We start from the raw sequence: 20980 nt of genomic DNA on the forward strand, positions 1-20980 counted from the left end.
CCTGACAGAGGCATCATGTACAATATGCACACATTCAAAAATCAACTTATAATTCATTCAGAAATCAACTTAGAATGTGTTCAAAAACCAGCAGGGGTGCGTTTGAAAACCATATGAATAACCGATAGACCGACGTGCGCTGGATGCTAGGTGCTTTGTGAAACAAGGATTTTTTCCTCAAGAATATTAATTTGCCCCCTCCCTCCCAAAATTGCCACCCGGTTCAGATACCCTGGTTTGCTCCCCCCCCCCCCCCCCCAACTTGCCAACAGATCACTATTTTGTGCAGGATGATGAACTCCAGACCTTTCTCTATCTTTGTTAGATACTCCATCTAATGAACTAAACAGAGCAACAGCTTAACTTCTGTAAAAAAATCTTTCTTGCTTCAAAAACCTTACAGCTCTCTTCCATACACAGCAAGGCTAGGACTGCTGGAAAAACTAGTGGAGAAATGACTGTCACAGTGCACAGAGAAAAACTGTTGCCATCCCTGTTCAAAATAATTTGTGATACCAAGGGTTGACATGGTTTCTGCTATGAGATTGTCCCGAAAACTCCATGTACGTGAATCACCTTTGCTGTCACTTTTTAACATAATATCTGTTGTGCTTGCTTACGTAACCTTTAACGTAACTATTGATTTCGGCAAAAACTTACACATTACTGAAACACATGGTATCAGCAGTTTTTAATGTATTTTTGGGTTTGTCAAAATTGCTTTGTATATTCCTTCCCACAGCATCCGGTAGAATGGTAGTGTTTACACAGCACTGCTTCTTAATGTAGGCCTGTATGTTTTTATACATACATTTTGTGACATAGATATGACACCATCAGACATCAATTGCCTTTTAATTAATAACAGAATTCATTTTCATAGTCCGTTTTCAAAGTATTTTTGTAAAATTTTGTCAAGTATTCTAGCAATAAATGGAACAAAAGTCTTTCTTTTAGCACTTCACTGCTCTGGATGTAGCCTAAACAGTCAGAGTGGTTTGAGAACACAGCTTAGGTGTTCAAGATGTTCAAATTTACACACATTCAGCATGAGTTACGAGACTGCCAATAATACTTCTTTTTTGGTACATGTTGTTACCTAAATCTTACTCTGCAAACCACTTCCTCCTGTTCCATTCACATATGGAACACGGGAAGGATGATTGTTTGAATGCCTCTATGCAGTAATTATTCTAACCTTATCCTCACGATTCCTGTGTAAGCGATATATAGGGGATTGTAGTATATCCCTAAAGTAATCATTTAAAGCCGATTCTTGAAAGTCTGTTAATAGACTTTCTCACGGTAGTTTACATCTGTCTTCAAGAGTCTCCCAGTTCAGTTCCTTCAGTATCTTTGTGATACTCTCCCACAGATTAAGCAAACCTGTGACCATTCACGCTGCCCTCCTCTGTATACATTCGATACCCCCTGTTAGTTCTATCTGGTACAGGTCCCACACACTTGAGGCATAATCCGTATCACTTTAGGCAGGGTCGTTACCTTCATGGTATCGGATGTCATTGAATTTAGCATGTTGAAATTCATGAGCAGGTAAGAAACACGCATTTTTTGTTTTCTCCAAAAAAATTCCTGCCCTGAGATACAGGCCTCCAAAGATGTCACTGCGAACACCACTTTGAAGATGCGAATTTCGGAAATTTTTTTAAAACACTGTATCTCTGTAACAGTTCTTGATATTTTGTTAAAGTTTTTTTTAATTTCAAAGATAATTGCTTTATGATTACAATGGTGTCCTCGGTTTGGACATATCTGTCAAAGTTCTTTTACTGTTACCTTTTGAATTTTTTTATAATTTATAGAATTTTTTTTTTTTCGAAAATGCCAAATCAGAAAAATTAGATATATTTTCTGTTGATTAGTACCTGTAGTACTATATTCTCTTGAAAGAAGAGCTTCCATTTTTACCATTTTTACGTTGGACAGGTTTTATTAAAAAAAAATTTTTTTTTCCTTCTCTCCAAGGGTAATGTATGTCTTCACTGAAGTTGTTTCTTACTAATATCTTTGTTATAATGTTTATTTCTCTTGTCTTTCTTGCAGTTATTTCTTATCACATTCTTTGTTGCAGATATTTCTTACACTTTAATGTAGTTTCTTTGTCGTGGTTGATCATTGCAGTTTTCTGTATTGTAGTTGTTAAGTGCTCATTTGCTTACTGAAGAGGCTTCTAAGAAATCTGAGACCATCCAGTGAGTTCTGTGTTTTTGTGAGGCATTTGCCAGTTGACACAGTCGCAGTGTGTTTTGTGAAAAGGACTGTTTGAAATGTCTTCTGACTGGGGCCACAGGAGAGTGAAGTGTGCTGACTACTTGCATAGCCATAAAAGAGCGATATATAAGACAAACAAAAAAACATTTTTGTTCAGACTGCTGCTTGCATCCCACATGATAGTTGCATTCTAGCCCAAGAGGTTGGCGTTGGAGGTTGAGTGTGTGTGAGGTGTGCTTGCTCGTGTATGTGAATGGTGTGTGTGTGTGTGTGTGTGTGTGTGTGTGTGTGTGTCTTTTATTGATGAAGCCTGTGGCCAAAAGTTTTGTGTAAGTATCTTTTAATTGTGCGTGTCTTTAACTTGACATGTCTTCTTTACAGTAAACAGCATTAATTAACTAATGACTTAATAATTTTATGTAATTTATATAATATGCAATATGGTCCTCATACAAGTTAACAAGGGGATCCACATTGTCTAAGAACTAGCATCCATGTATTTTTCTAACGAGCAACTTTTTCTATAAACTAAAATGATGTTAATTCTGCTAGTTAATCGAAAACAATAAAATATGGCCTAGCCATTTTTAACGCATGATGTAGGTTACAAAATAGCAGTTTATTCTTATGCTCATTTTTAAGTAGTCAGACATTATCCAAAATTGGCAGTTCGTGACTCGAAAGCCCACAAGTAAGACGTGCACTTTCAGTGTTTAATTATGCCTCAGTTGTGCAATTTTCAACTGTGAAAACCATGAGCAACATTAACATTAATGTTTAAAGACTTTTGGGTGATTACTGTACTGTAGCTCAACTGTGTCATGATTGACAGGTAGTGAGGAATGTTTTTGTCACTGAAACAAACAATTGTTGGACACAGGGATGTTCATTATGGAGTGAATTAAATGAATTACTGAACTACTATCACAAATTACTACAGGATTGTGTCAAGTGTTAACTGTGACTTTTCAGTAAACGTAAAAAGTGTCTTGTGCCACAATAGAACAATTAATGTTGCCACTATAATTGAAGGTGCTGATCTCAGTCAGTGCATTAATAAATTTATCTAGTTGACAAACTGGTCACCACTATTAATAATCAAACTCTGCAAGGAATGAATGTGTGTGTTAGTACAATCTAAATGGGGGTGTCATCTATATCTTTGAACAAGCACCACCCCATGTTCGTGCAGATTCTCAGCTTTGAACTGATCAAGGAGAGACTATGAGAATCAGGTCAGTATCGCTACCTTTGGTGCTGCAGATTGAGGATCATGCTGTAGAGGCACTATGAAAAAGTTAACTTACGAATTATTAAGGTGACATTGAACTACTCATTTGCAGTGGTGAAGTGACTGTTGTACAGTCAACCATATTTTCTTGTGGCACAAAGGAACTAAAACTCTGTTTAGACTGTAAACAAGACAGTGTGTAGACAGTGAGAATTATATTGCATTAAGTACGGTAAGAAGTGCACACCACTACGGGATGGACTTTGAGCAGTGGGAGAAAAGAGTTCAACTAACATTGACAACACCATTTTGAGTTGCAGACAATCAGAGCAGAGCCCAGCTGTCAACAAACCATCGTGGCACGGAACTACAAACTAGATGGTACTGGTTTATAAGAATGAGCAGCAACTACAAATGGCAGAAACATTCAACATCTCAACAGTTAAAGGTAAAAGTGTCTGTTATTGATTGTTTAGAAAATACTGATGAAATGAGTGACAAAAATAAAAGAAATTGTTTGTGGGTAGAGTACAAGGAAGTTCCGTAAGTGCAAACCTTAAGCTGCTGTTGAAACTGGCCATCAAACCAGACAAACCTTACAGTGAATTGCATATAGAACTGGACAAATTCCATAGTGAGATTGAAATTAGTTGCAAAGAAACTTTTAAAGTTTTAAAGATAGTTTTAATAATTTAAATTCAATAACGGAGCAGGCTAAAAGCAGCCTCAATACAAAATCAGCTGCACAGAATATAAAAAAGAAATTAGATACTTGGTTTGTTGGTTGGTTTAAAGGAGGGGGGGAAGGGACCAAACTGCGAAGTCATCAATCCCTTGTGCCCAGTAAAATAATTACACAATGGAAAGCAGAAAAGAAAAGAGATGTACAGCACAATAACAGGAGAATGGAAGAACCAGAATAACACTACTATGGACAAAACTGGAAAAGAAGACCACAGAGAAAAGCAAGAAACAGGCAGAAGGGATAAAAACAAGAGAGCAGATGACCATGGCTGGCCAACCATGAGAACAAATAAGGAATAGCCAGTCACTCTGTCACACGTTAAAACATCAGCCTAAAAGCATTAGAGTGAAGAACACAAAGGGACAAAGGACAAGCGCGAAAACTTATATAGAATGATAAAACCCACCATCACACATAAAACGTAAAATTAAATAAGCCGATGAGGCGTTGTCAGCTAAAATTAATGGCAATGACTCTGGTAACTGAAGAGTCCACTGCAGGTCAGCCAAAGAAGGGCAGCTCACCAAAATATGGGCCACTGTCAGCTGGGCGCCGCACCGACGCTAAGGTGGGACATCACGGCGCAAGAGGTAACTGTGTGTCACACAAGCGTGGCCAACGCGGAGCTGACAGAGAACCACAGAGTCCCTGCAAGAGGCCCGCATGGAGGTCTTCCACACATTTGTGGTCTCCTTAAGGGTATGTACTGAGGTTATGCCAATCCGTCTCCAAATGCCGCAAAATCTTGCGACGTAGTACTGAACACAGGTCAGGTGCAGAAAAGACGATCTCCATAAGTGGTTACCGTGTAACCTGTTTGGCCAGCCTGTCGGCAAGTTCATTGCCTGGGATTCAGACATGACCTGGGGTCCAGACAAACACCACTGAACGACTGGACCATTCCAGGGCATAGACGGACTCCTGGATGGTCGCTACCAAAGGATGACAGGGGTAGCACTGGTTGATAGCTTGTATGCTGCTCAAGGAGTCAATAGACAGAAGAAACAACTCCCCAGGGCATGAATGGATGTGCTCAAGAGCATGAGATATAGCCACCAGCTCAGCAGTGAAAACACTGCAGCCATCGGGCAAGGAATGCTGTTCAATATGTTCTACATGGACAGACACAAAGCTGGCATGATCATCAGCCATCAAGCCATCGGTGTAAACCATTTCATGGCCTCAGTACATATCAAGAATCGAGATGAAGTGGCAGTAGAGAGCCGCAGAGTTAACTGAGTCCTTAAGGCCATGTGACAGGTCCAGCCGAAGCCGCAGCCTAGGTGTACTCCATGGAGATGTAAGTGAATGGATCATGGATCTAAAGTACAGGTGGTAATGGCAAGGACTCCAGTTCAGAAAGAAGGGATCGGACACAAACTGCAATTGGAAGCCCTGACCTCAGCTGCCAATGCAGGAAATGAACCGCCATGGGTGGGAAGAGGAGACAGTAATTCTGATGTGCAGGAGAACTACGAATGTGTGTAACATAATTGGCCAGGAGTTGTGCACGCCTAACCTGCAATGGAGGAAATCCGGTCTCCACAAGGACACTGGTCACCAGACTCATCTTAAAAGCTCCTGTTGCTAGAGGAACACCACAGTGGTGCACTGGGTCGAGTAAACACAACACTGAAGGCGCCGTTGAACCATAAACCAGATCATCATAGTCAAGGCAGGATTGAACAAGGGTTCTGTAGAGCTGCAGCAGTGTAGAGCGATCTGCACCTCAGTTGGTGTTCCTCAGGCAGTGGAGGGCATTGAGGTGCTGCCAAGCACTTCCGTCTAAGCTGATGAAGGTGAGGAAGCCAAGTCAATCGGGCATCAAAAACCAGTCCTAAGAATCAATATATCTTCACTACAGTGAGTGGATCATCTTTGAGGTAGAGTCCAGGTTCTGGATGAACGGTATGATGCCAACAGACTGTGGCCAAAAACCGGAAACTGTGGGGCTAGAGCCCATGACTGTGCCTTGTGGATGGCTCCCTGTAGGTGCCTCTCAGCAACACCAGTACTGGTGAAGCAGTATGAAATGCCGAAGTCATCTGCATACAGAGAAGGTGAAACGGACAGCCCTACAGATGCTGCTAGACCATTAATGGCCACTAAAAATAGAGATTCCCTCAATACAGAGCACTGCGGAACCCCATTCTCCTGGATATGGTGGGAGATATGGGAGGCACCAACTTGGACACGGAAAGTATGAAGTGACAGGACATTTTGTATAAAAATCGAGAGCAGGCCTCTAAGACGTCACTTGTATAATGTGGCAAGCATATGATGTCGCCAGGTGGTTGTCATATGCTTTTCGTAAACCAAAAAGACAGCAACCAGGTGTTGGCGTCTTGAAAGGCTGTTTGGATGGCTGACTTAGGGACACAAGATTACCAGTAGTATCAGTAGTAGTAGTAGTAGTAGTAGAGCGACCCTGGCGGAAGCCGCCCTGACATGGAGCCAGTAGGCCATGCGACTCCAGGATCCAACCCAACCGCCAACACACATACGTTCCAATGGCTTACAAAAAACATTGGTGAGGATGATGGAACGATATCAATCCACATCAAGCAGGTTTTTACCATGCTTGAGCACCGTAATGATGGTGCTCTCCTGCCATTGCGATGAAAAAATGCCATTGCACCAGATCCAGTTGAAGATGACGAGGCGATGTCACTTGTAGTGAGGTGAGATATGTTTAATCATCCAACGGTGGATCCGATCTGGCCCAGGAGCTGTGTTGGGGCAATGTGCAAGAGCACTGAGGAGCTCCCACTCTGTAAATAGGGCGTTATAGGATTCACTGCGGTATGTAGTGAATGAGAGTACCTTCCCTACCATCCACCTTTTGAAAGTGCGAAAGGCTGGGAGTAATTCTCCGACACAGAGGCTTGAGCATAGTGCTTGGCAATCGCAATTGCATCGGTAGATAACATGCCATTTATGTTAACACCAGGAACACCTGTTGGGGTCTGGTACCCGAAAATGCATTTTATCCTTGTGCAGACTTGGGAAGGTGATGTATGGCACCCAATGGTCAAGACATATCTCTCCCAACACTCCTGCTCCCGCTGTTTGATAAGTTGGCGAATGTGGGCACGGAGCCGCTTATAGGCTGTGAGGTGCTCTAGGGAAGGGCGCGACTTATGCTGCTGTAGAGCTTGCCGACGCTCCTTAATTGCTTCTGCGCAACTTCTGGCGACCGCCAAGGGACTGCCTTTCGAAGGGGGCACCATAAAGAGCGAGGGGTCGTGTTTTATGCTGCAGAAAGGATTGTTGTAGTCACCTTTCTAACCATCACATCGATGTTCCCATGTGCGGCAATTCAACGGTGACAGCAGAGGTGCAAGTTTCCCAGTCCATCTTGTTTAAAGCCCATCTGGGCAGGCTTCTGTGTGCCTGATGCTGGGGCGGTGAAAGGAAGATGGGGAACTGGTCACTACCACACAGGTCGTCATGTGCTCTCCAGTGGATAGATGGGAGAAGTCCTGGGCTGCAAATTGATAAATCAATGGTCGAGTAACTACCAAGAGCCACAATGTATTGTGTGGTGGCCCCAGTATTTAAGAGGCAAAGGTCTAACTGAGACAGTAAAGTTATGATATCTCTGCCTTGGCCAGTACCCATGGTGACACCCCACAAGGTGTTATGGGTGTTAAAATCTCCCAAAAGTAGGAAAGGTTTAAGGAGTTGATCAATCAGTGCAACTAATACATTCAGGGGTACTGCACCATCTGGAGGAAGGTATACAGGGTGATTCAAAAAGAATACCACTACTTTAGGAATTTAAAACTCTGCAACGACAAAAGGCAGAGCTAAGCACTATCTGTCGGCAAATTAAGGGAGCTATAAAGTTTCATTTAGTTGTACATCTGTTCGCTTGAGGCGCTGTTGACCAGGCGTCAGCGTCAGTCGATGCTAAGATGGCGACCACTCAACAGAAAGCTTTTTGTGTTATTGAGTAAGGCAGAAGTGAATCGACGACAGTTGTTCAGCGTGCATTTCGAACGAAGTATGGTGTTAAACCTCCTGATAGGTGGTGTATTAAACTTTGGTATAAACAGTTTACAGAGAATGGGTGTTTGTGCAAAGGGAAAAGTTCTGGACGGCCGAGAATGAGTGATGAAAATGTAGCACGCATCCAGCAAGCATTTGTTCGCAGCCCACGAAAATCGACTCGCAGAGCTAGCAGAGAGCTGCAAATTCCACAATCAACTGTATGGAGAGTCCTACGAAAAAGGTTAGTTATGAAACCTTATCGTCTGAAATTGGTTCAAGCACTGTCTGCAGCTGATAAGATTAAAAGAATCGATTTCTGTGATTTTATCCTTGCTCAAATGGAAACAGATGAATCTTTCATTTCAAAGATTGTGTTTAGTGATGAAGAAACTTTCCACACTAACGGGAAAGTCAACCGTCACAATGTCTGTATATGGGGTACTGAGAATCCGCGGGAAACAACTCAGTATGAACGTGACTCGCCTAAGGTGAACGTTTTCTGTGCCATTTCAGCCAATAAAGTTTTTGGTCCCTTTTTCTTCGAAGGTGCTACTGTAACTGGACTACAGTATCTGGAGATGTTAGAGAATTGGCTGTTCCCTCAGCTCGAACAAGAAGCACAACAATTCATATTTCAGCAGGATGGAGCGCTACCACATTGGCACTTATCTGTCCGTAACTACCTGAACGTCAACTACCCGAGGCGATGGATCGGCCGCCAGGCAGCCCTCCAAGAAGCCCTGATCTTACCCCCTGAGATTTTTTCTTATGGGGGTATGTTAAGGATATGGTGTTTCGGCCACCTCTCCCAGCCACCATTGATGATTTGAAATGAGAAATAACAGCAGCTATCCAAACTGTTACGCCTGATATGCTACAGAGAATGTGGAATGAGTTGGAGTATCGGGTTGATATTGCTCGTGTGTCTCGAGGGGGCTATATTGAACATCTCTGAACTTGTTTTTGAGTGAAAAAAAAACCTTTTTAAATACTCTTTGTAATGATGTATAACAGAAGGTTATATTATGTTTCTTTCATTAAATACACATTTTTAAAGTTGTGGTATTCTTTTTGAATCACCCTGTACATTGCAGACAGTTATTTCCTGTGCCGTCCTTATTCTGGCAGCCACAGCTTCAAGAGGGGTTTGAAGGTGCACAGTTTAACTACAGACTGATTTTAGTACATGAACACAAACTCCACCGGACACCCTATTATAGTTGCTACGGTTCCTGTAATACCACTTACAACCGCAGAGGGCAGGGGTCTGCATTGCCAGGAACCAGGTTTCCTAGAGGGCAATTCAGAAAGCAGATGTAAAGCTTAACAGTTGCCATAGCTCAGCCAGGCAGTGGAGAAAAACCTCCCCAATTCCACTAGAGGATGGCGTCATTGTGAGACTGAAGGCATAGGACATTCAATGAGGCAGTTTACACCTCAAGGTCACCTGCTGCCACCAACTTATTGCCTGTCTGAGGGTCCGGCGAGATCTAGGTCCTCAAGCCAGAATCTCCACCTTACCCGCAAATGAAGAGCTTGTAGGTAGTGATGGTCTGGGTGCACTGCAATTCCCGTGGTCTTGGGGATCTTGTTTTTGGATTTCTCTTGCTGGTCCTTGGGTTTCCCTGGCTGGGAGTACTTCAATGATTCAGTCTCCAGGACTGAGGATGAGTGTGAAGCCCTACGACCAGCTGCTTTTGGGCTCTTCAGCCACTGGCAGGTGTTATCTTTCCCACTAGCAGAAACCTGGGAAGGGAGTGATCCAAGGGACCCCTTCCTAGCGAGAGGAGCCGAAGAAGACCTATACTTCTCCGGCGCAGAAGTGGGGACTGATATCCCCGATGGTTGAGGGGGGGGGGGGGGGGGAGGGTTGGTCACGAAGTAGGTGATGCAGCAGCAACAGGGCAGGTGTAGTTTTCTGATTATGAGAGGTGACTGGGGTTCGTGGAACAGATGGGACTAGAACTGTTGTAGCGGCGGTGTAAGACGATGTCATACGTACAGGATGTAGGCATTCAAATTTCCTCTTAGCCTCAGTGTAGGTCAGTCGGTCCAGGGTCTTGTACTGCATGATTTTCCTTTCTTTCTGGAGAATCCTGCAGACAGGCGAGCAAGGCAAATGGGGCTCTCCGCAGTTGTCACAGATGGGAGGCAGGGTAAATGGAGTATTGGGATGTGAAGGGCGTCCGCAATCTCAACATGTGACGCTGGAAGTACAATGGGAAGACATATGGTCAAACTTCCAGCATTTAAAGCACCACATTGGGGGAGGGATATAGGGCTTTACATGAAAGTGGTAGAGCACCACCTTGACCTTCTCGGGTAATGTATCACCCTCGAACCTTGACCTTCTCGGGTAACGTATCACGCTCGAAGGCCAAGATGAAGGCACCGGTGGCAACCTGATTATCCTTCGGACGCAGGTGGAAACGCCGAACGAAATGTACACCTTGCCATTCTAAACTGGTGCACAGCTCGTCGTCAGACTGCAAAAGAAGCTCCCCATGAAATATGATACCCTGGACCATATTTAAGTTCTTATGGGGCGTGATGGTTACAGAAACAGCCCCCAGCTTGTAACACGTGAGTAATGCCCATGAGTGGGCAGAGGATGCTGTTTTGATCAAGACACCTAGATCTCATTTTAGACAACGACTTCACCTCCCCAAAGGTCAAGAAGGTCAAGGTTCGAGGGTGATACATTACCCGAGAAAGTCAAGGTGGTGCTCTACCACTTTCATGTAAAGCGCTATATCCCTCCCCCAACGTGGTGCTTTAAAGGATAGAAGTTTGGCCATATGTCTTCCCACTGTACTTCCAGTGTCACATGTCGAGATTGCGGACGCCCTTCACATCCCTATACTCCATCTACTCTGCCTCCCATCTGTGTCAACTACGGAGAGCACCATTTGTCTTGCTCGCCTGACTGCAGGATTCTCCAGAAAGAAAGGAAAATCATGCAGTACAAGACCCTGGACCGACTGACCTACACTGAGGCTAAGAGAAAATTTGAACGCCTACATACTGTACGTATGACATCACCTTACGCCGCCGCTACAACAGTTCTAGTCCCATCTGCTCCGCCAACCCCAGTCACCTCTCATAATCAGAAAACTACACCTGTCCTGTTGCTGCTGCATCACCTACTTCATGACCAGTACCCCCCTCCCAACCATCGGGGATATCAGTCCCCACTTCTGCGCCGGAGAAGCACAGGTCTTCTTTGGCTCCTCTCGCTAGGAAGGGGTCCCTTGGATCACTCCCTTCCCAGGTTTCTGCTAGTGGGAAAAATGACACCTGCCAGTGGCTGAAGAGTCCAAAAGCAGCTGGTCGTAGGGCTTCACACTCATCCTCAGTCCCAGAGACTGAATCAGTGAAGTACTCCCAGCCAGGGAAACCCAAGGACCAGCAAGAGAAATCCAAAAAGAAGATCCCCAAGACCATGGGAAATGCGGTGGCACCCACACCATCACTACCTACAAGCTCTGCATTTGTGGATAAGGTGGAGATTCTGGCCTTAGTATTGGAGGGCAGTGTGGAGGGTAAAATCGTAGAGGAAGACCAAGAGATGAATACACTAAGCAGATTCAGAAGGATGTAGGCTGCAGTACGTACTGGGAGATGAAGCAGCTTGCACAGGATAGAGTTAAACATGGAGAGCTGCATCAAACCAGTCTCAGGGCTGAAGACCTAAACAACAACAACAACAACAACAACAACAACAACAACAACAGCAGCAGCAAAGTGAAGCGTGAAGGGACACATACAGCACAAAAGTGTACAGGCCGACCTCATCTGTTGACTGACAGATACCGCCAACAGGTGAAGAGAGTTGTAATGTGTAATTGGTGAACATCTATCCAGACCATCACACAGGAGTTCCAAACTACACCAGAATTCACTGTAAGTACTATGACAGTCAGGTGGGAGGAGAGAAAACTTGGACTTCATGGTCGACAGGCTGCTCATAAGCCACACATCATGCCGGTAAATGCCAAACGATGCCTCGCTTGGTGTAAGGAGTGTGAACATTGGCCAATTGAACAGTGGAAACAGTACACAATGTGGCGATCCAATGGTAGGGTGTGGATACGACTAATGCCCAGTGAACGTCATCTACCAGTGTGTAGTGTTAACAGTAAAATTCAGAGGAGGTTGTGTTATGGTGTGGTCTCGTTTTTCATGGAGGAGGCTTGCACCCCTCGTTTTGCATGGCACTATCACAGCACAAGCCTACATTGCTGTTTTAAACACCTTCATGCTTCCCACCGTTGAAGAGCAATTTGGGGATGGTGATTGCATCTTTCAACACAACTGATAACCTGTTCATAATGCACAGCCTGTGGTGGAGTGGTTACACGACAAATACATCCATGTAATGGGCTGGCCTGCACAGAGTCCTGATCTGAATCCTAAAGAACACCTCTGGGATGTTTTGGAACACTGACTTTGTGCCAGGCCTCACCGACCGACATCGATACCTCTCTTCAGTGCAGCACCCCGTGAAGAACGGGCTGCCATTCCCCAAGAAACATTGCAGCACCTGACTGAATGTATGCCTGTGAGATTTGAACCTGTCATCAAGACTAAGGGTGGGCCAACACCATATTGAATTCCAACATTATCGACAGAGGGGCACCACGAACTTTTAAGTCATTTTCAGCAAGGTGTTCGGATACTTTTGGTCACAGAGAGAGAGAGAGAGAGAGAGAGAGAGAGAGAGAGAGAGAGAGAGAGAGAGAGAGAGAGAGAGAGTGTGTGTGTGTCTTTTTTTGTTTTTTATTTTGTTTTTTTTCCCTCCCCCATACGCCCCTCCCCTCTCCTCTCTGTAGCTCATCAAAAGATAACTCTGAAAGATAGTAACTTTTCTCTCTTTTGCATGTGCCTACTGACAACTCAATGCTTCTGATTTTCGGTGAGTGGTCTTCTTTAACCCAAAAGTATATGCATTCTACAAGAACTTTCCTGCAACATTAATTAGGGCAGTGAATAATTCTTGAATTTCATGTCAGATACAAATATAGCTGTATTAAATGTCACTAGCCAAAAATTCGTATATGTACATGGAGGACCTGATATTCTTCCTATTGTCTTACACACAAGATTGGGCATTATTATCTCCTATTCTTCAGGAAAAGACTGCTATTTTTTTCTGCTGAACAATACATCTAAAATCACTTTAAATTATGAGGGGCCCGGTAGTTCGACTTAGTAAAACAATAATTTAACTGTTATCCAATAAGCTATATACCTCTATCTGAAAGATTTTGCTTCATTATTAAGTACCTAAACTTATTCCACAGATGTACTAAACAGTTTTTGCATGTTTGAACCTAATTACGAAAAGAAGTTTAGCTGCCAACACTTCTTGTACAAAGATGAAATCAGTGTTATGACATTATTTTGATTACATTGCATTAAGTTCGTCTCACCTGTCCCTGAAAGGGGTAGATGACTCATTTCTTGACAAAAGTTGACATTCATTATCTGTGCACTTGGAAGAAGTTACTACATCACTTAGACTCGAATCCGGGCTTCCTGAAAGCTGCTCCTGTGATCTTCCGTGGTGGCCTGGAGGTTGATACACCTTCGTTTTCCTCTGCTCGCGTAGAGAATCGTATACATTATGTTTGTTCACATTTTGTAAATTAATCTCATCATCGTATTCGTTACCCTCCCTATCCAAACCGCATTTTTTTGTTTGATCATTTTTTGCAAACAGCCCTAAGTTTGTGTCTCTGTGTGTACCATCAAGAGAGATATTTGAGAGGAACGTCAATGCGGCTATCCTCCTACGCGACCTATTTCTTTTTAAAGAAGCCGCCATATCATCATCATTCCACCAAGCATTTTCGTCGAAATTTTGTCATTTTGTACCAAGTTTTATCACTACGCATCGCTAACACAAAAAATAAAAATAAAACTATTGACACAAGAACTGTAATCTACGAAACACTCGTGGGAATGTTATGCCACAAACGGTACATAGTGAAGTTACTACAGTTTATCGCGATTTCGCTGCAGTGTTGCATATTTATCTTCTCCATACGAAACTCCATTTTCGGCTACACTATACATCCACTCCATCACCTCTTCTCCCACTACCCGCTTACATAGTAATTACTTACTCCAACGTTGACCAGTGATATTTTTGTTTTAGCACAGAAGTCAGAGATATGAGTAGCGGCAGATTGTTACTCCACAACGAATATCTCTGAGTGCGTTTTGTGTTTATGGTAGCCGAGAGTTGAGTGTGCGTTGGAAGAGTGGAGTAGTGTTTGGTGTGCCCACATGACATAAAAAAATGGAAGCTGGTGCCGGGGCTGGGAGTCGAACAACAAGGTTTATGATGGAAGGCGTGGGTGCTAGAGTTATCAGAGGACCAGACTGGAAATGGGGAAAACAGGTTGGAATCACTACGTGTGAAATGTGTAAGTGGACGCTTTACTGTGTTAATATTATGTTCACATTTACTTTTGCAGGACGGTGGGGAAGGACACGTAGGAACTGTTCGAAACTTTGAATCACCAGAAGAAGTAGTTGTCGTGTGGGACAATGGAACAGCAGCGAATTACCGATGTTCAGGAGCGTATGATTTACGGATTCTGGATAGCGCCCCTACAGGTAAGTCTTAACTGACCCCTCTTTTTTACAGTACTAGCACGGCGAAATGTATCATTTCAGAAACCGACCATGCCAAAGTAACATCCTGTACCCTTGCATTTGCAAGAATTGTAGTAGCTAGGTATGAGATCCATGTTACTGAAGGTTCTTTAGCCATGAAGTGATAGGTCCTAATATATTTATTTTGTTTACTTTCATGTAGGTAGGTAGTATCACTCCAGTTGCACACGACCTACACATGACTTCTTGTACTAAACATGTTGATTTCCTATTCGGATTCGTATTTTGTTGATTTTGCTGCATTGTGTTTATTGTGATATTTTCTGCAGATTTGTCATGTACACTCTTAACATAGTTTTTACATTTAACAGTATTTATCAGAAGTTCATTGCCATGCAGAGGGTGTAATACATAGTCATAACTGTAAGAAATGTAATTTGGTTTCCTATGTCCCTGCATCAGTCCCATTAATTGTGAATGAAAGATTTCTAAGTACCTGATACATGACATCAAAATTGCTGAAGCATTTAATGTAGCATGGATATCATTTACATGTATAACGCTGGGATGATGATTGTGTTTGGTTTGTAGGGCGTTCAACTGGGTGGTCATCAGGGCACATACAAAGTCCAAATTTTTATGCAGTCCAATTTTTTTCACAATCCAATCTAGCCACTGTCACAAATGATGATGATAATGAAATGATGAGGACAACACAAACACCCAGTCCCCACCTTGTAGGGAAAGTTAGTTACCAAAGTTAATTATTTACTTGTTACATGAATCATATCTCCTATCTCTTGTTACATTGTGGAATATATCAGTTAGATTACAAATGCAGTACATTGTCTCAGTGAAAAATATGGCAATATTATGACCATTTACATGATTGATTGTCTTTTACATTAATATTTTATATTTTCTATATGATGATTTACAGGCCCACTTAAGGAATTGTCAAGCAGCCGTAATTTCTCTTTAGGTTTCAGGTTAATGTGTTCACCTAATTGGCTAAATGGTTGGGGGTTTTCTGGTGTAATACTAAATGAAAAGAAATAAAAAAATACTAACAGCTATTTTGTGTTCTTTACTTTTTGTTACTTTAAAATTTTGGACAAAATGCTTGATGTCAAATACAGTTGAATACGTAAAGAAATTTACTAAAATTCTGCATCAGGCCAACATTAAAAATCTGTCGGAAACACGTATTGCTGTACTGACCTGACTGTCAACTCTCAACCAACACTTCACAGTAGCTCTCCTGCAAACTTTGCAAGTTGTGTTTACATTTATTTTTTTCTTTATTGCTCACTGTTTGCCCAGTGACTGTAAACAAGTACATAAGTGATCTTTCTACTGCACATTATATTTTCTTTCTTCATTAATAAATTTATTATTTTATTGTTATCAACTATAACTGTTGAATTCTCTCCCTCCCTCCCCCCTCCCTCCTCTCCTCCTCCTCTCCTCCTCTCACCCTCCCTTTCTTACCTAATTTATATTCTATTGATCCAATTTTCCTCCAGTTTACTGTTCTTCACTTTTTTTTCCTATTCTATGCTGCACATTCTTTCTTATAACCAGATGTACATTTACCTTCTGTTTCTTGATCTGTTGCAACAATTCACTGGATCCTTCCCCATCCTTTCCTAATCCTAGCTTGTGCTCCGTCTCTAATGACCTCGTTGTCGATGGGACATTAAACAGTCATCTCCTACACATCCTCCCCCCCCCCCCCCTCTTTCCCCCAATAGGAAATGAGGGAACTTAATATCTACTACTTGATATTGTCATCTGCTTTATTCAGTATAAAATCATGCTATGAACATATATTTTTTGCAACTATAACATAACTTCACTAAATGGTTCTCTTAATCAGAGATTTGTCATTTTAATTAGTGTTCAGGGCATTAGGGAAGCATCTGATTCAACCTGTATGCTTTGACTTTTGACGTCTTCAGTAGAGTGGAAACACCTACTTCCAGTATATACAATATGGTGATGATGTCATCACTACATACACATACAACAAACATGAACAAAAGTAAAATGACACAAGAACATCTCACTTCAGCAATAAAATGAAACTAATGGTACAACTGCGGGAAATAGGGGGTTTAGAGTGGGGACAAGCTAAATATGTAACAATACAAAACACTACACCATCCCAAAACAAATATTATTAAAAAAAATTCTCAACTTCGACATAACGCTACAGCCACAAAACCAGTAGGAATCGTATACTTCATTCTACCTGTATAGCTCAAAAAAGCCCCCGATCCCAAAAAACCAACATCTGCAAGTCTGGACTTTGACATTTCGCTTGACCTGTATAGCTCAAATAAAGCCCTTGGTAACAAAAAGCCAATGTCTACAACTCTGAAAAGTGGAATTGGGCATTTCACTTGACTTATAAAGCTCAAACGCAGCCCTTGGTATCTTCTGGTAAATCACAAATAAAAAAATCACAATCACAAACTTTTCACACATACATAACTTGCTAGATCAATTAAAACACAACTTAAACACACAAAACATCACAATTACTGTATAATAAAACCAAGACAAAAGTTATTTACCGACAAAAGCCTCTAGCGAAAATCCTCTATGTTGATCAAAGCTGGCGCACGTGCACACACACGCACAAACGATGACAAACACCAAATTAATCACACCTAACAAATATGCCAAACACATAAACAGAACAGAAAATATCTTGTGACAACTCACTGAAAACAAAGCAAACACTTCCAAATCTGTGTTACAGGCTCAAGTAAACCCATGCTACCACAATGATAACCAAGAGTCAAATGAACCCCATACCACACTTTAAACTCAACATGTCATCATCCACCACCAAAGGGTGCCATCAGATTCAACAGCACAACATATACAAATGTGAACGAACTCAAAAACAGTGTATCCTAGTGACATCACACATCGCAACACCTTTACTTCATAGGTCAAAGCAGATGGGTGGAATCGAGTGATTCCAGTGACCCATCTTCAGGTAGATCTCATTGAGTAATTACTGACAACACCTTTTAATAAAAATACTATTCATTTAAAGGTGTAAAACATGACGGTACCATGTGTGATACTTGCCGCCAACAGCCAATTTTTGGAATTCGTTGGAAATGTGCGGAGTGTGGTAACTATGATTTGTGCTCGATATGTTATCATGGGGATAAACACCACCTACGCCATCGCTTTAATCGGATCACAACTCCAGGAAGTGAGAGGTAAGTATATTGTAGCTGTTGTTATCCACCTCGGAAAACTGTTATAATAAATTAACTTTGATGTTAAAATTATTTGTGTCTTTATTACTTACACATTAACTGCAGTCTGTATGTATGGTTACTTTCTGTTTTCCCTTTGAAACTGAAATATTCACTGAAAAACACTTTAGATGAAATAAATAATTTGCAAAACTGTGGATTTAATGCTCCAACTTTAAATTAACTGTATGTCAGTGCTTCTTCACCAAAGAGCTCAGTAACATCAAATATTTCTGCAATTAGCAATCATTGCATATGACTGCCATGTTGAGGAACCAGATTAAATTTCCAATACTGTTAGGAATTTTTCCTTGATGGGAGGACCTGGACGGAGGCGCTCAGTATCTTGAGGTGAATTGAGGAGCTAGTTGAAAGTAAGGTAATAGCTATGAGAGCTGGAAAGCTGATAGCGGTTTACTGAACCTATGCCTTTCCATACTACATCTGAGTGGTACCATATGGTAGAGGGTGACACAGCAGTCAGCCAGCATGGTGTGTGTCTTTGGGCCTGATTGTAGAGCTATAATTTCTGTCAAAAGCCAGGGTGGCTTTTTCGAATGTCCGAGGCCCATTTATCTCCCATTATTGTCCATCTAGTTTTGTTTCCAATGATTTTGTTGTTGACATATCAGATTTCTTTGTGTACTCACATCATGTTCTGCAACAGCAGGTCTCAAATAAGAACACTGAAACTAATTCATAACATTAGTTTATTTAATTGTAAAATACTTATTTAAAAAACTGATTTTTATAGGTTTTTTTCCGGTTCTAAAAATATATGTGTGGTATGCAACTGCAAAGTTAGATGTAAGTGTTAAATGGTCAGTTAATTTTTCTTGTAATTGCTTACCTAGGAGAATATGAAGGACTTCTGCAATAGATGTAGATGAATATGGAAAGAGGGAAAAAATGGACAGGTACTCAAAATGTTTTAATTTACAATACCCACCCCTTCCAAAAATTATACAAACCCTCCCATGTATATCACATTTAATAAAAGGTATAAAATATTCTATGCCAAATAGAAAATTATACACTACTGTATAGTAGTTGTTTAAATTAGTCATATAATATTACATTATCCATAAATATAATATTCTACTCGTGTCTAGAGATCACTTTCTTTCTTATTCTGTGAATTTCTAGGTTTGTTTTCTACTTGACTATCATATCCGGTTTTCTGCGTACTAAAATTATACGACAGTTTAAGATTTTAGGAATAGATTATAGAATAGTTTAAGATTTGAAGAGAATTCAGTGCAGGAAAATTATATAGGAAGAAATACTGAAACCAACTCGGGATCTGACAATTGTCATTCCCGCCGTTAACTCAGAACGTTAATGTCCCTGGGGGACAGACCTAGTTGAGCAAGTGCAAACCAGTACTTCTTGTTAAATTTTGTGTGAAAGGCAAAACAATCACCACTTTACTAGATAACACAACATAAGATAAAGTTATTCTGTTTTCCACTCTATCCTAGATAAATTTTGAATCCTTTCCACAAGTCACCTATAACCTTGCTGGTATTATTAAGTTTGGAAGAAGCAATAGTCAAAATGTTTCCAGAGGTTACTCTCACAGCCACTTTTCGGTCTATCATTTCTTCTACCTGTTCCTCCAGGCTACTTATATTGATCATATCTGAAGTTCCTAGTTTCTCTTTAAAGTTTCATTCCAGGTTATCTACTTGAGTATTGACGCCTGCAATTTGCGATTGGACTATTGGTAATAACTTGTCCTGCTTCTCAACACACTCTTTTAAGGTGTGTAATCTATGTTTTACAGCATGAAACGTAACATTAAATACACTTTGAAATGATCCTAATTTTTCACCAAGTTCAGGTTCTACATTATTATATTTATCTTCAGTATCACATTCTAACTTTTTAGCTAAGTCCTGAAACTGGTTACTCTGTGTTTGGTTTACATGACTGCTTAACGAACTAATTAATTCCTCTTTCAAATCTATTTTAAAATTCTCTACTGTAGTAGCTGCGTCAAATTCCATCTTCAAATTTCCCATCCTTCACATAAATTATTGAAGTCTTTACTTAGTGCATATACCTTAGCACTTAACAATTCTAAAATTTTATTTTGAACATCCAATTTATTACTTAATTGAATATTCACTTTGTCTATTTCTTTACTTAAATTAGCACTCTGTACATACAGTTTTCCACTTAAAGTTGCACTTATTTCATTTCTCAAAGAAGCATCCTGGCCATCTATTTTATCATTTAATTGAGTATTTACTGAGTCTAATTTAAGACTTTGAGCATTTATAGTTGTATTTAGTTCTTTTCTTAAAGAAGTATTTTGAGCAGTTAGTTCCTTTCTTAAAGCTACTGAATCTACCCTTTGGTCATCTATTTTATCACTTAAAGTTTTGATCAAATTCACTAATTCAGACCAGTCTGGCATTTCTTTACTCACTGTCATAGCCATGGCTGGTTCTGAAGTTTCCCCAGTTTTCTGAGTATTATCCATATTCTTCTTACCTTTATATCTAGTAATCATCCAAAAGAAATTCTACACTGAGTATAATAACTATACTAACTGTCTGTTATTCAACAGTTTCTTTAACTTTACACTAAAACAATTATTGTTTTGCGCTCATCCGATGTAGAGTTCTAGCTGTGTTGGTGAGCAGATGCGTAATCAGCACCGGTGAACAGTGCTGGCGGGGCAGCGTCGAATGTTGGTTTCAGCGTTGGTGAGCATATGTGGAATCAGCACCGGTGATCAGTTACTGGTGCCGGTGTCGTCGGACTTAGGCTGGTTTCCATGTCTACGTCCCCACGATGTGTGTGACAGCTGCTTACTCCCCACACCGGATCTTCTGTGATGAATTATTCTGGTCATATTTCTTCTTA

General features: G+C 41.3%; 2 protein-coding genes across 5 annotated transcripts in view; one reads left to right on the forward strand and one right to left on the reverse strand.

The window, feature by feature from the left end:
* LOC126263692 (CDK5 and ABL1 enzyme substrate 2) overlaps positions 1 to 14313 on the reverse strand; it is a 167754-nt gene extending 153441 nt beyond the window's left edge. For both annotated transcript variants that reach the window (XM_049960818.1, XM_049960817.1), the window contains exon 1: positions 13634 to 14313. In XM_049960818.1, the coding sequence (XP_049816775.1) occupies positions 13634 to 14028 (395 nt within the window). In that variant the 5' untranslated portion in view covers positions 14029 to 14313. The remainder of the gene's footprint in view (positions 1 to 13633) is intronic.
* A 120-nt stretch (positions 14314 to 14433) lies between these two features.
* Positions 14434 to 20980, forward strand: part of LOC126262878 (E3 ubiquitin-protein ligase mib1) — a 662829-nt gene continuing 656282 nt past the window's right edge. For all 3 annotated transcript variants that reach the window (XM_049959750.1, XM_049959748.1, XM_049959749.1), the window contains exons 1-3: positions 14434 to 14607; positions 14684 to 14825; positions 17896 to 18067. In XM_049959750.1, coding sequence (XP_049815707.1) covers positions 14506 to 14607; positions 14684 to 14825; positions 17896 to 18067 — 416 coding nt within the window. In that variant the 5' untranslated portion in view covers positions 14434 to 14505. The remainder of the gene's footprint in view (positions 14608 to 14683; positions 14826 to 17895; positions 18068 to 20980) is intronic.

The sequence above is a fragment of the Schistocerca nitens genome, chromosome 6 (genome assembly GCF_023898315.1).
Source record: "Schistocerca nitens isolate TAMUIC-IGC-003100 chromosome 6, iqSchNite1.1, whole genome shotgun sequence".
Classification (NCBI taxonomy): domain Eukaryota; kingdom Metazoa; phylum Arthropoda; class Insecta; order Orthoptera; family Acrididae; genus Schistocerca; species Schistocerca nitens.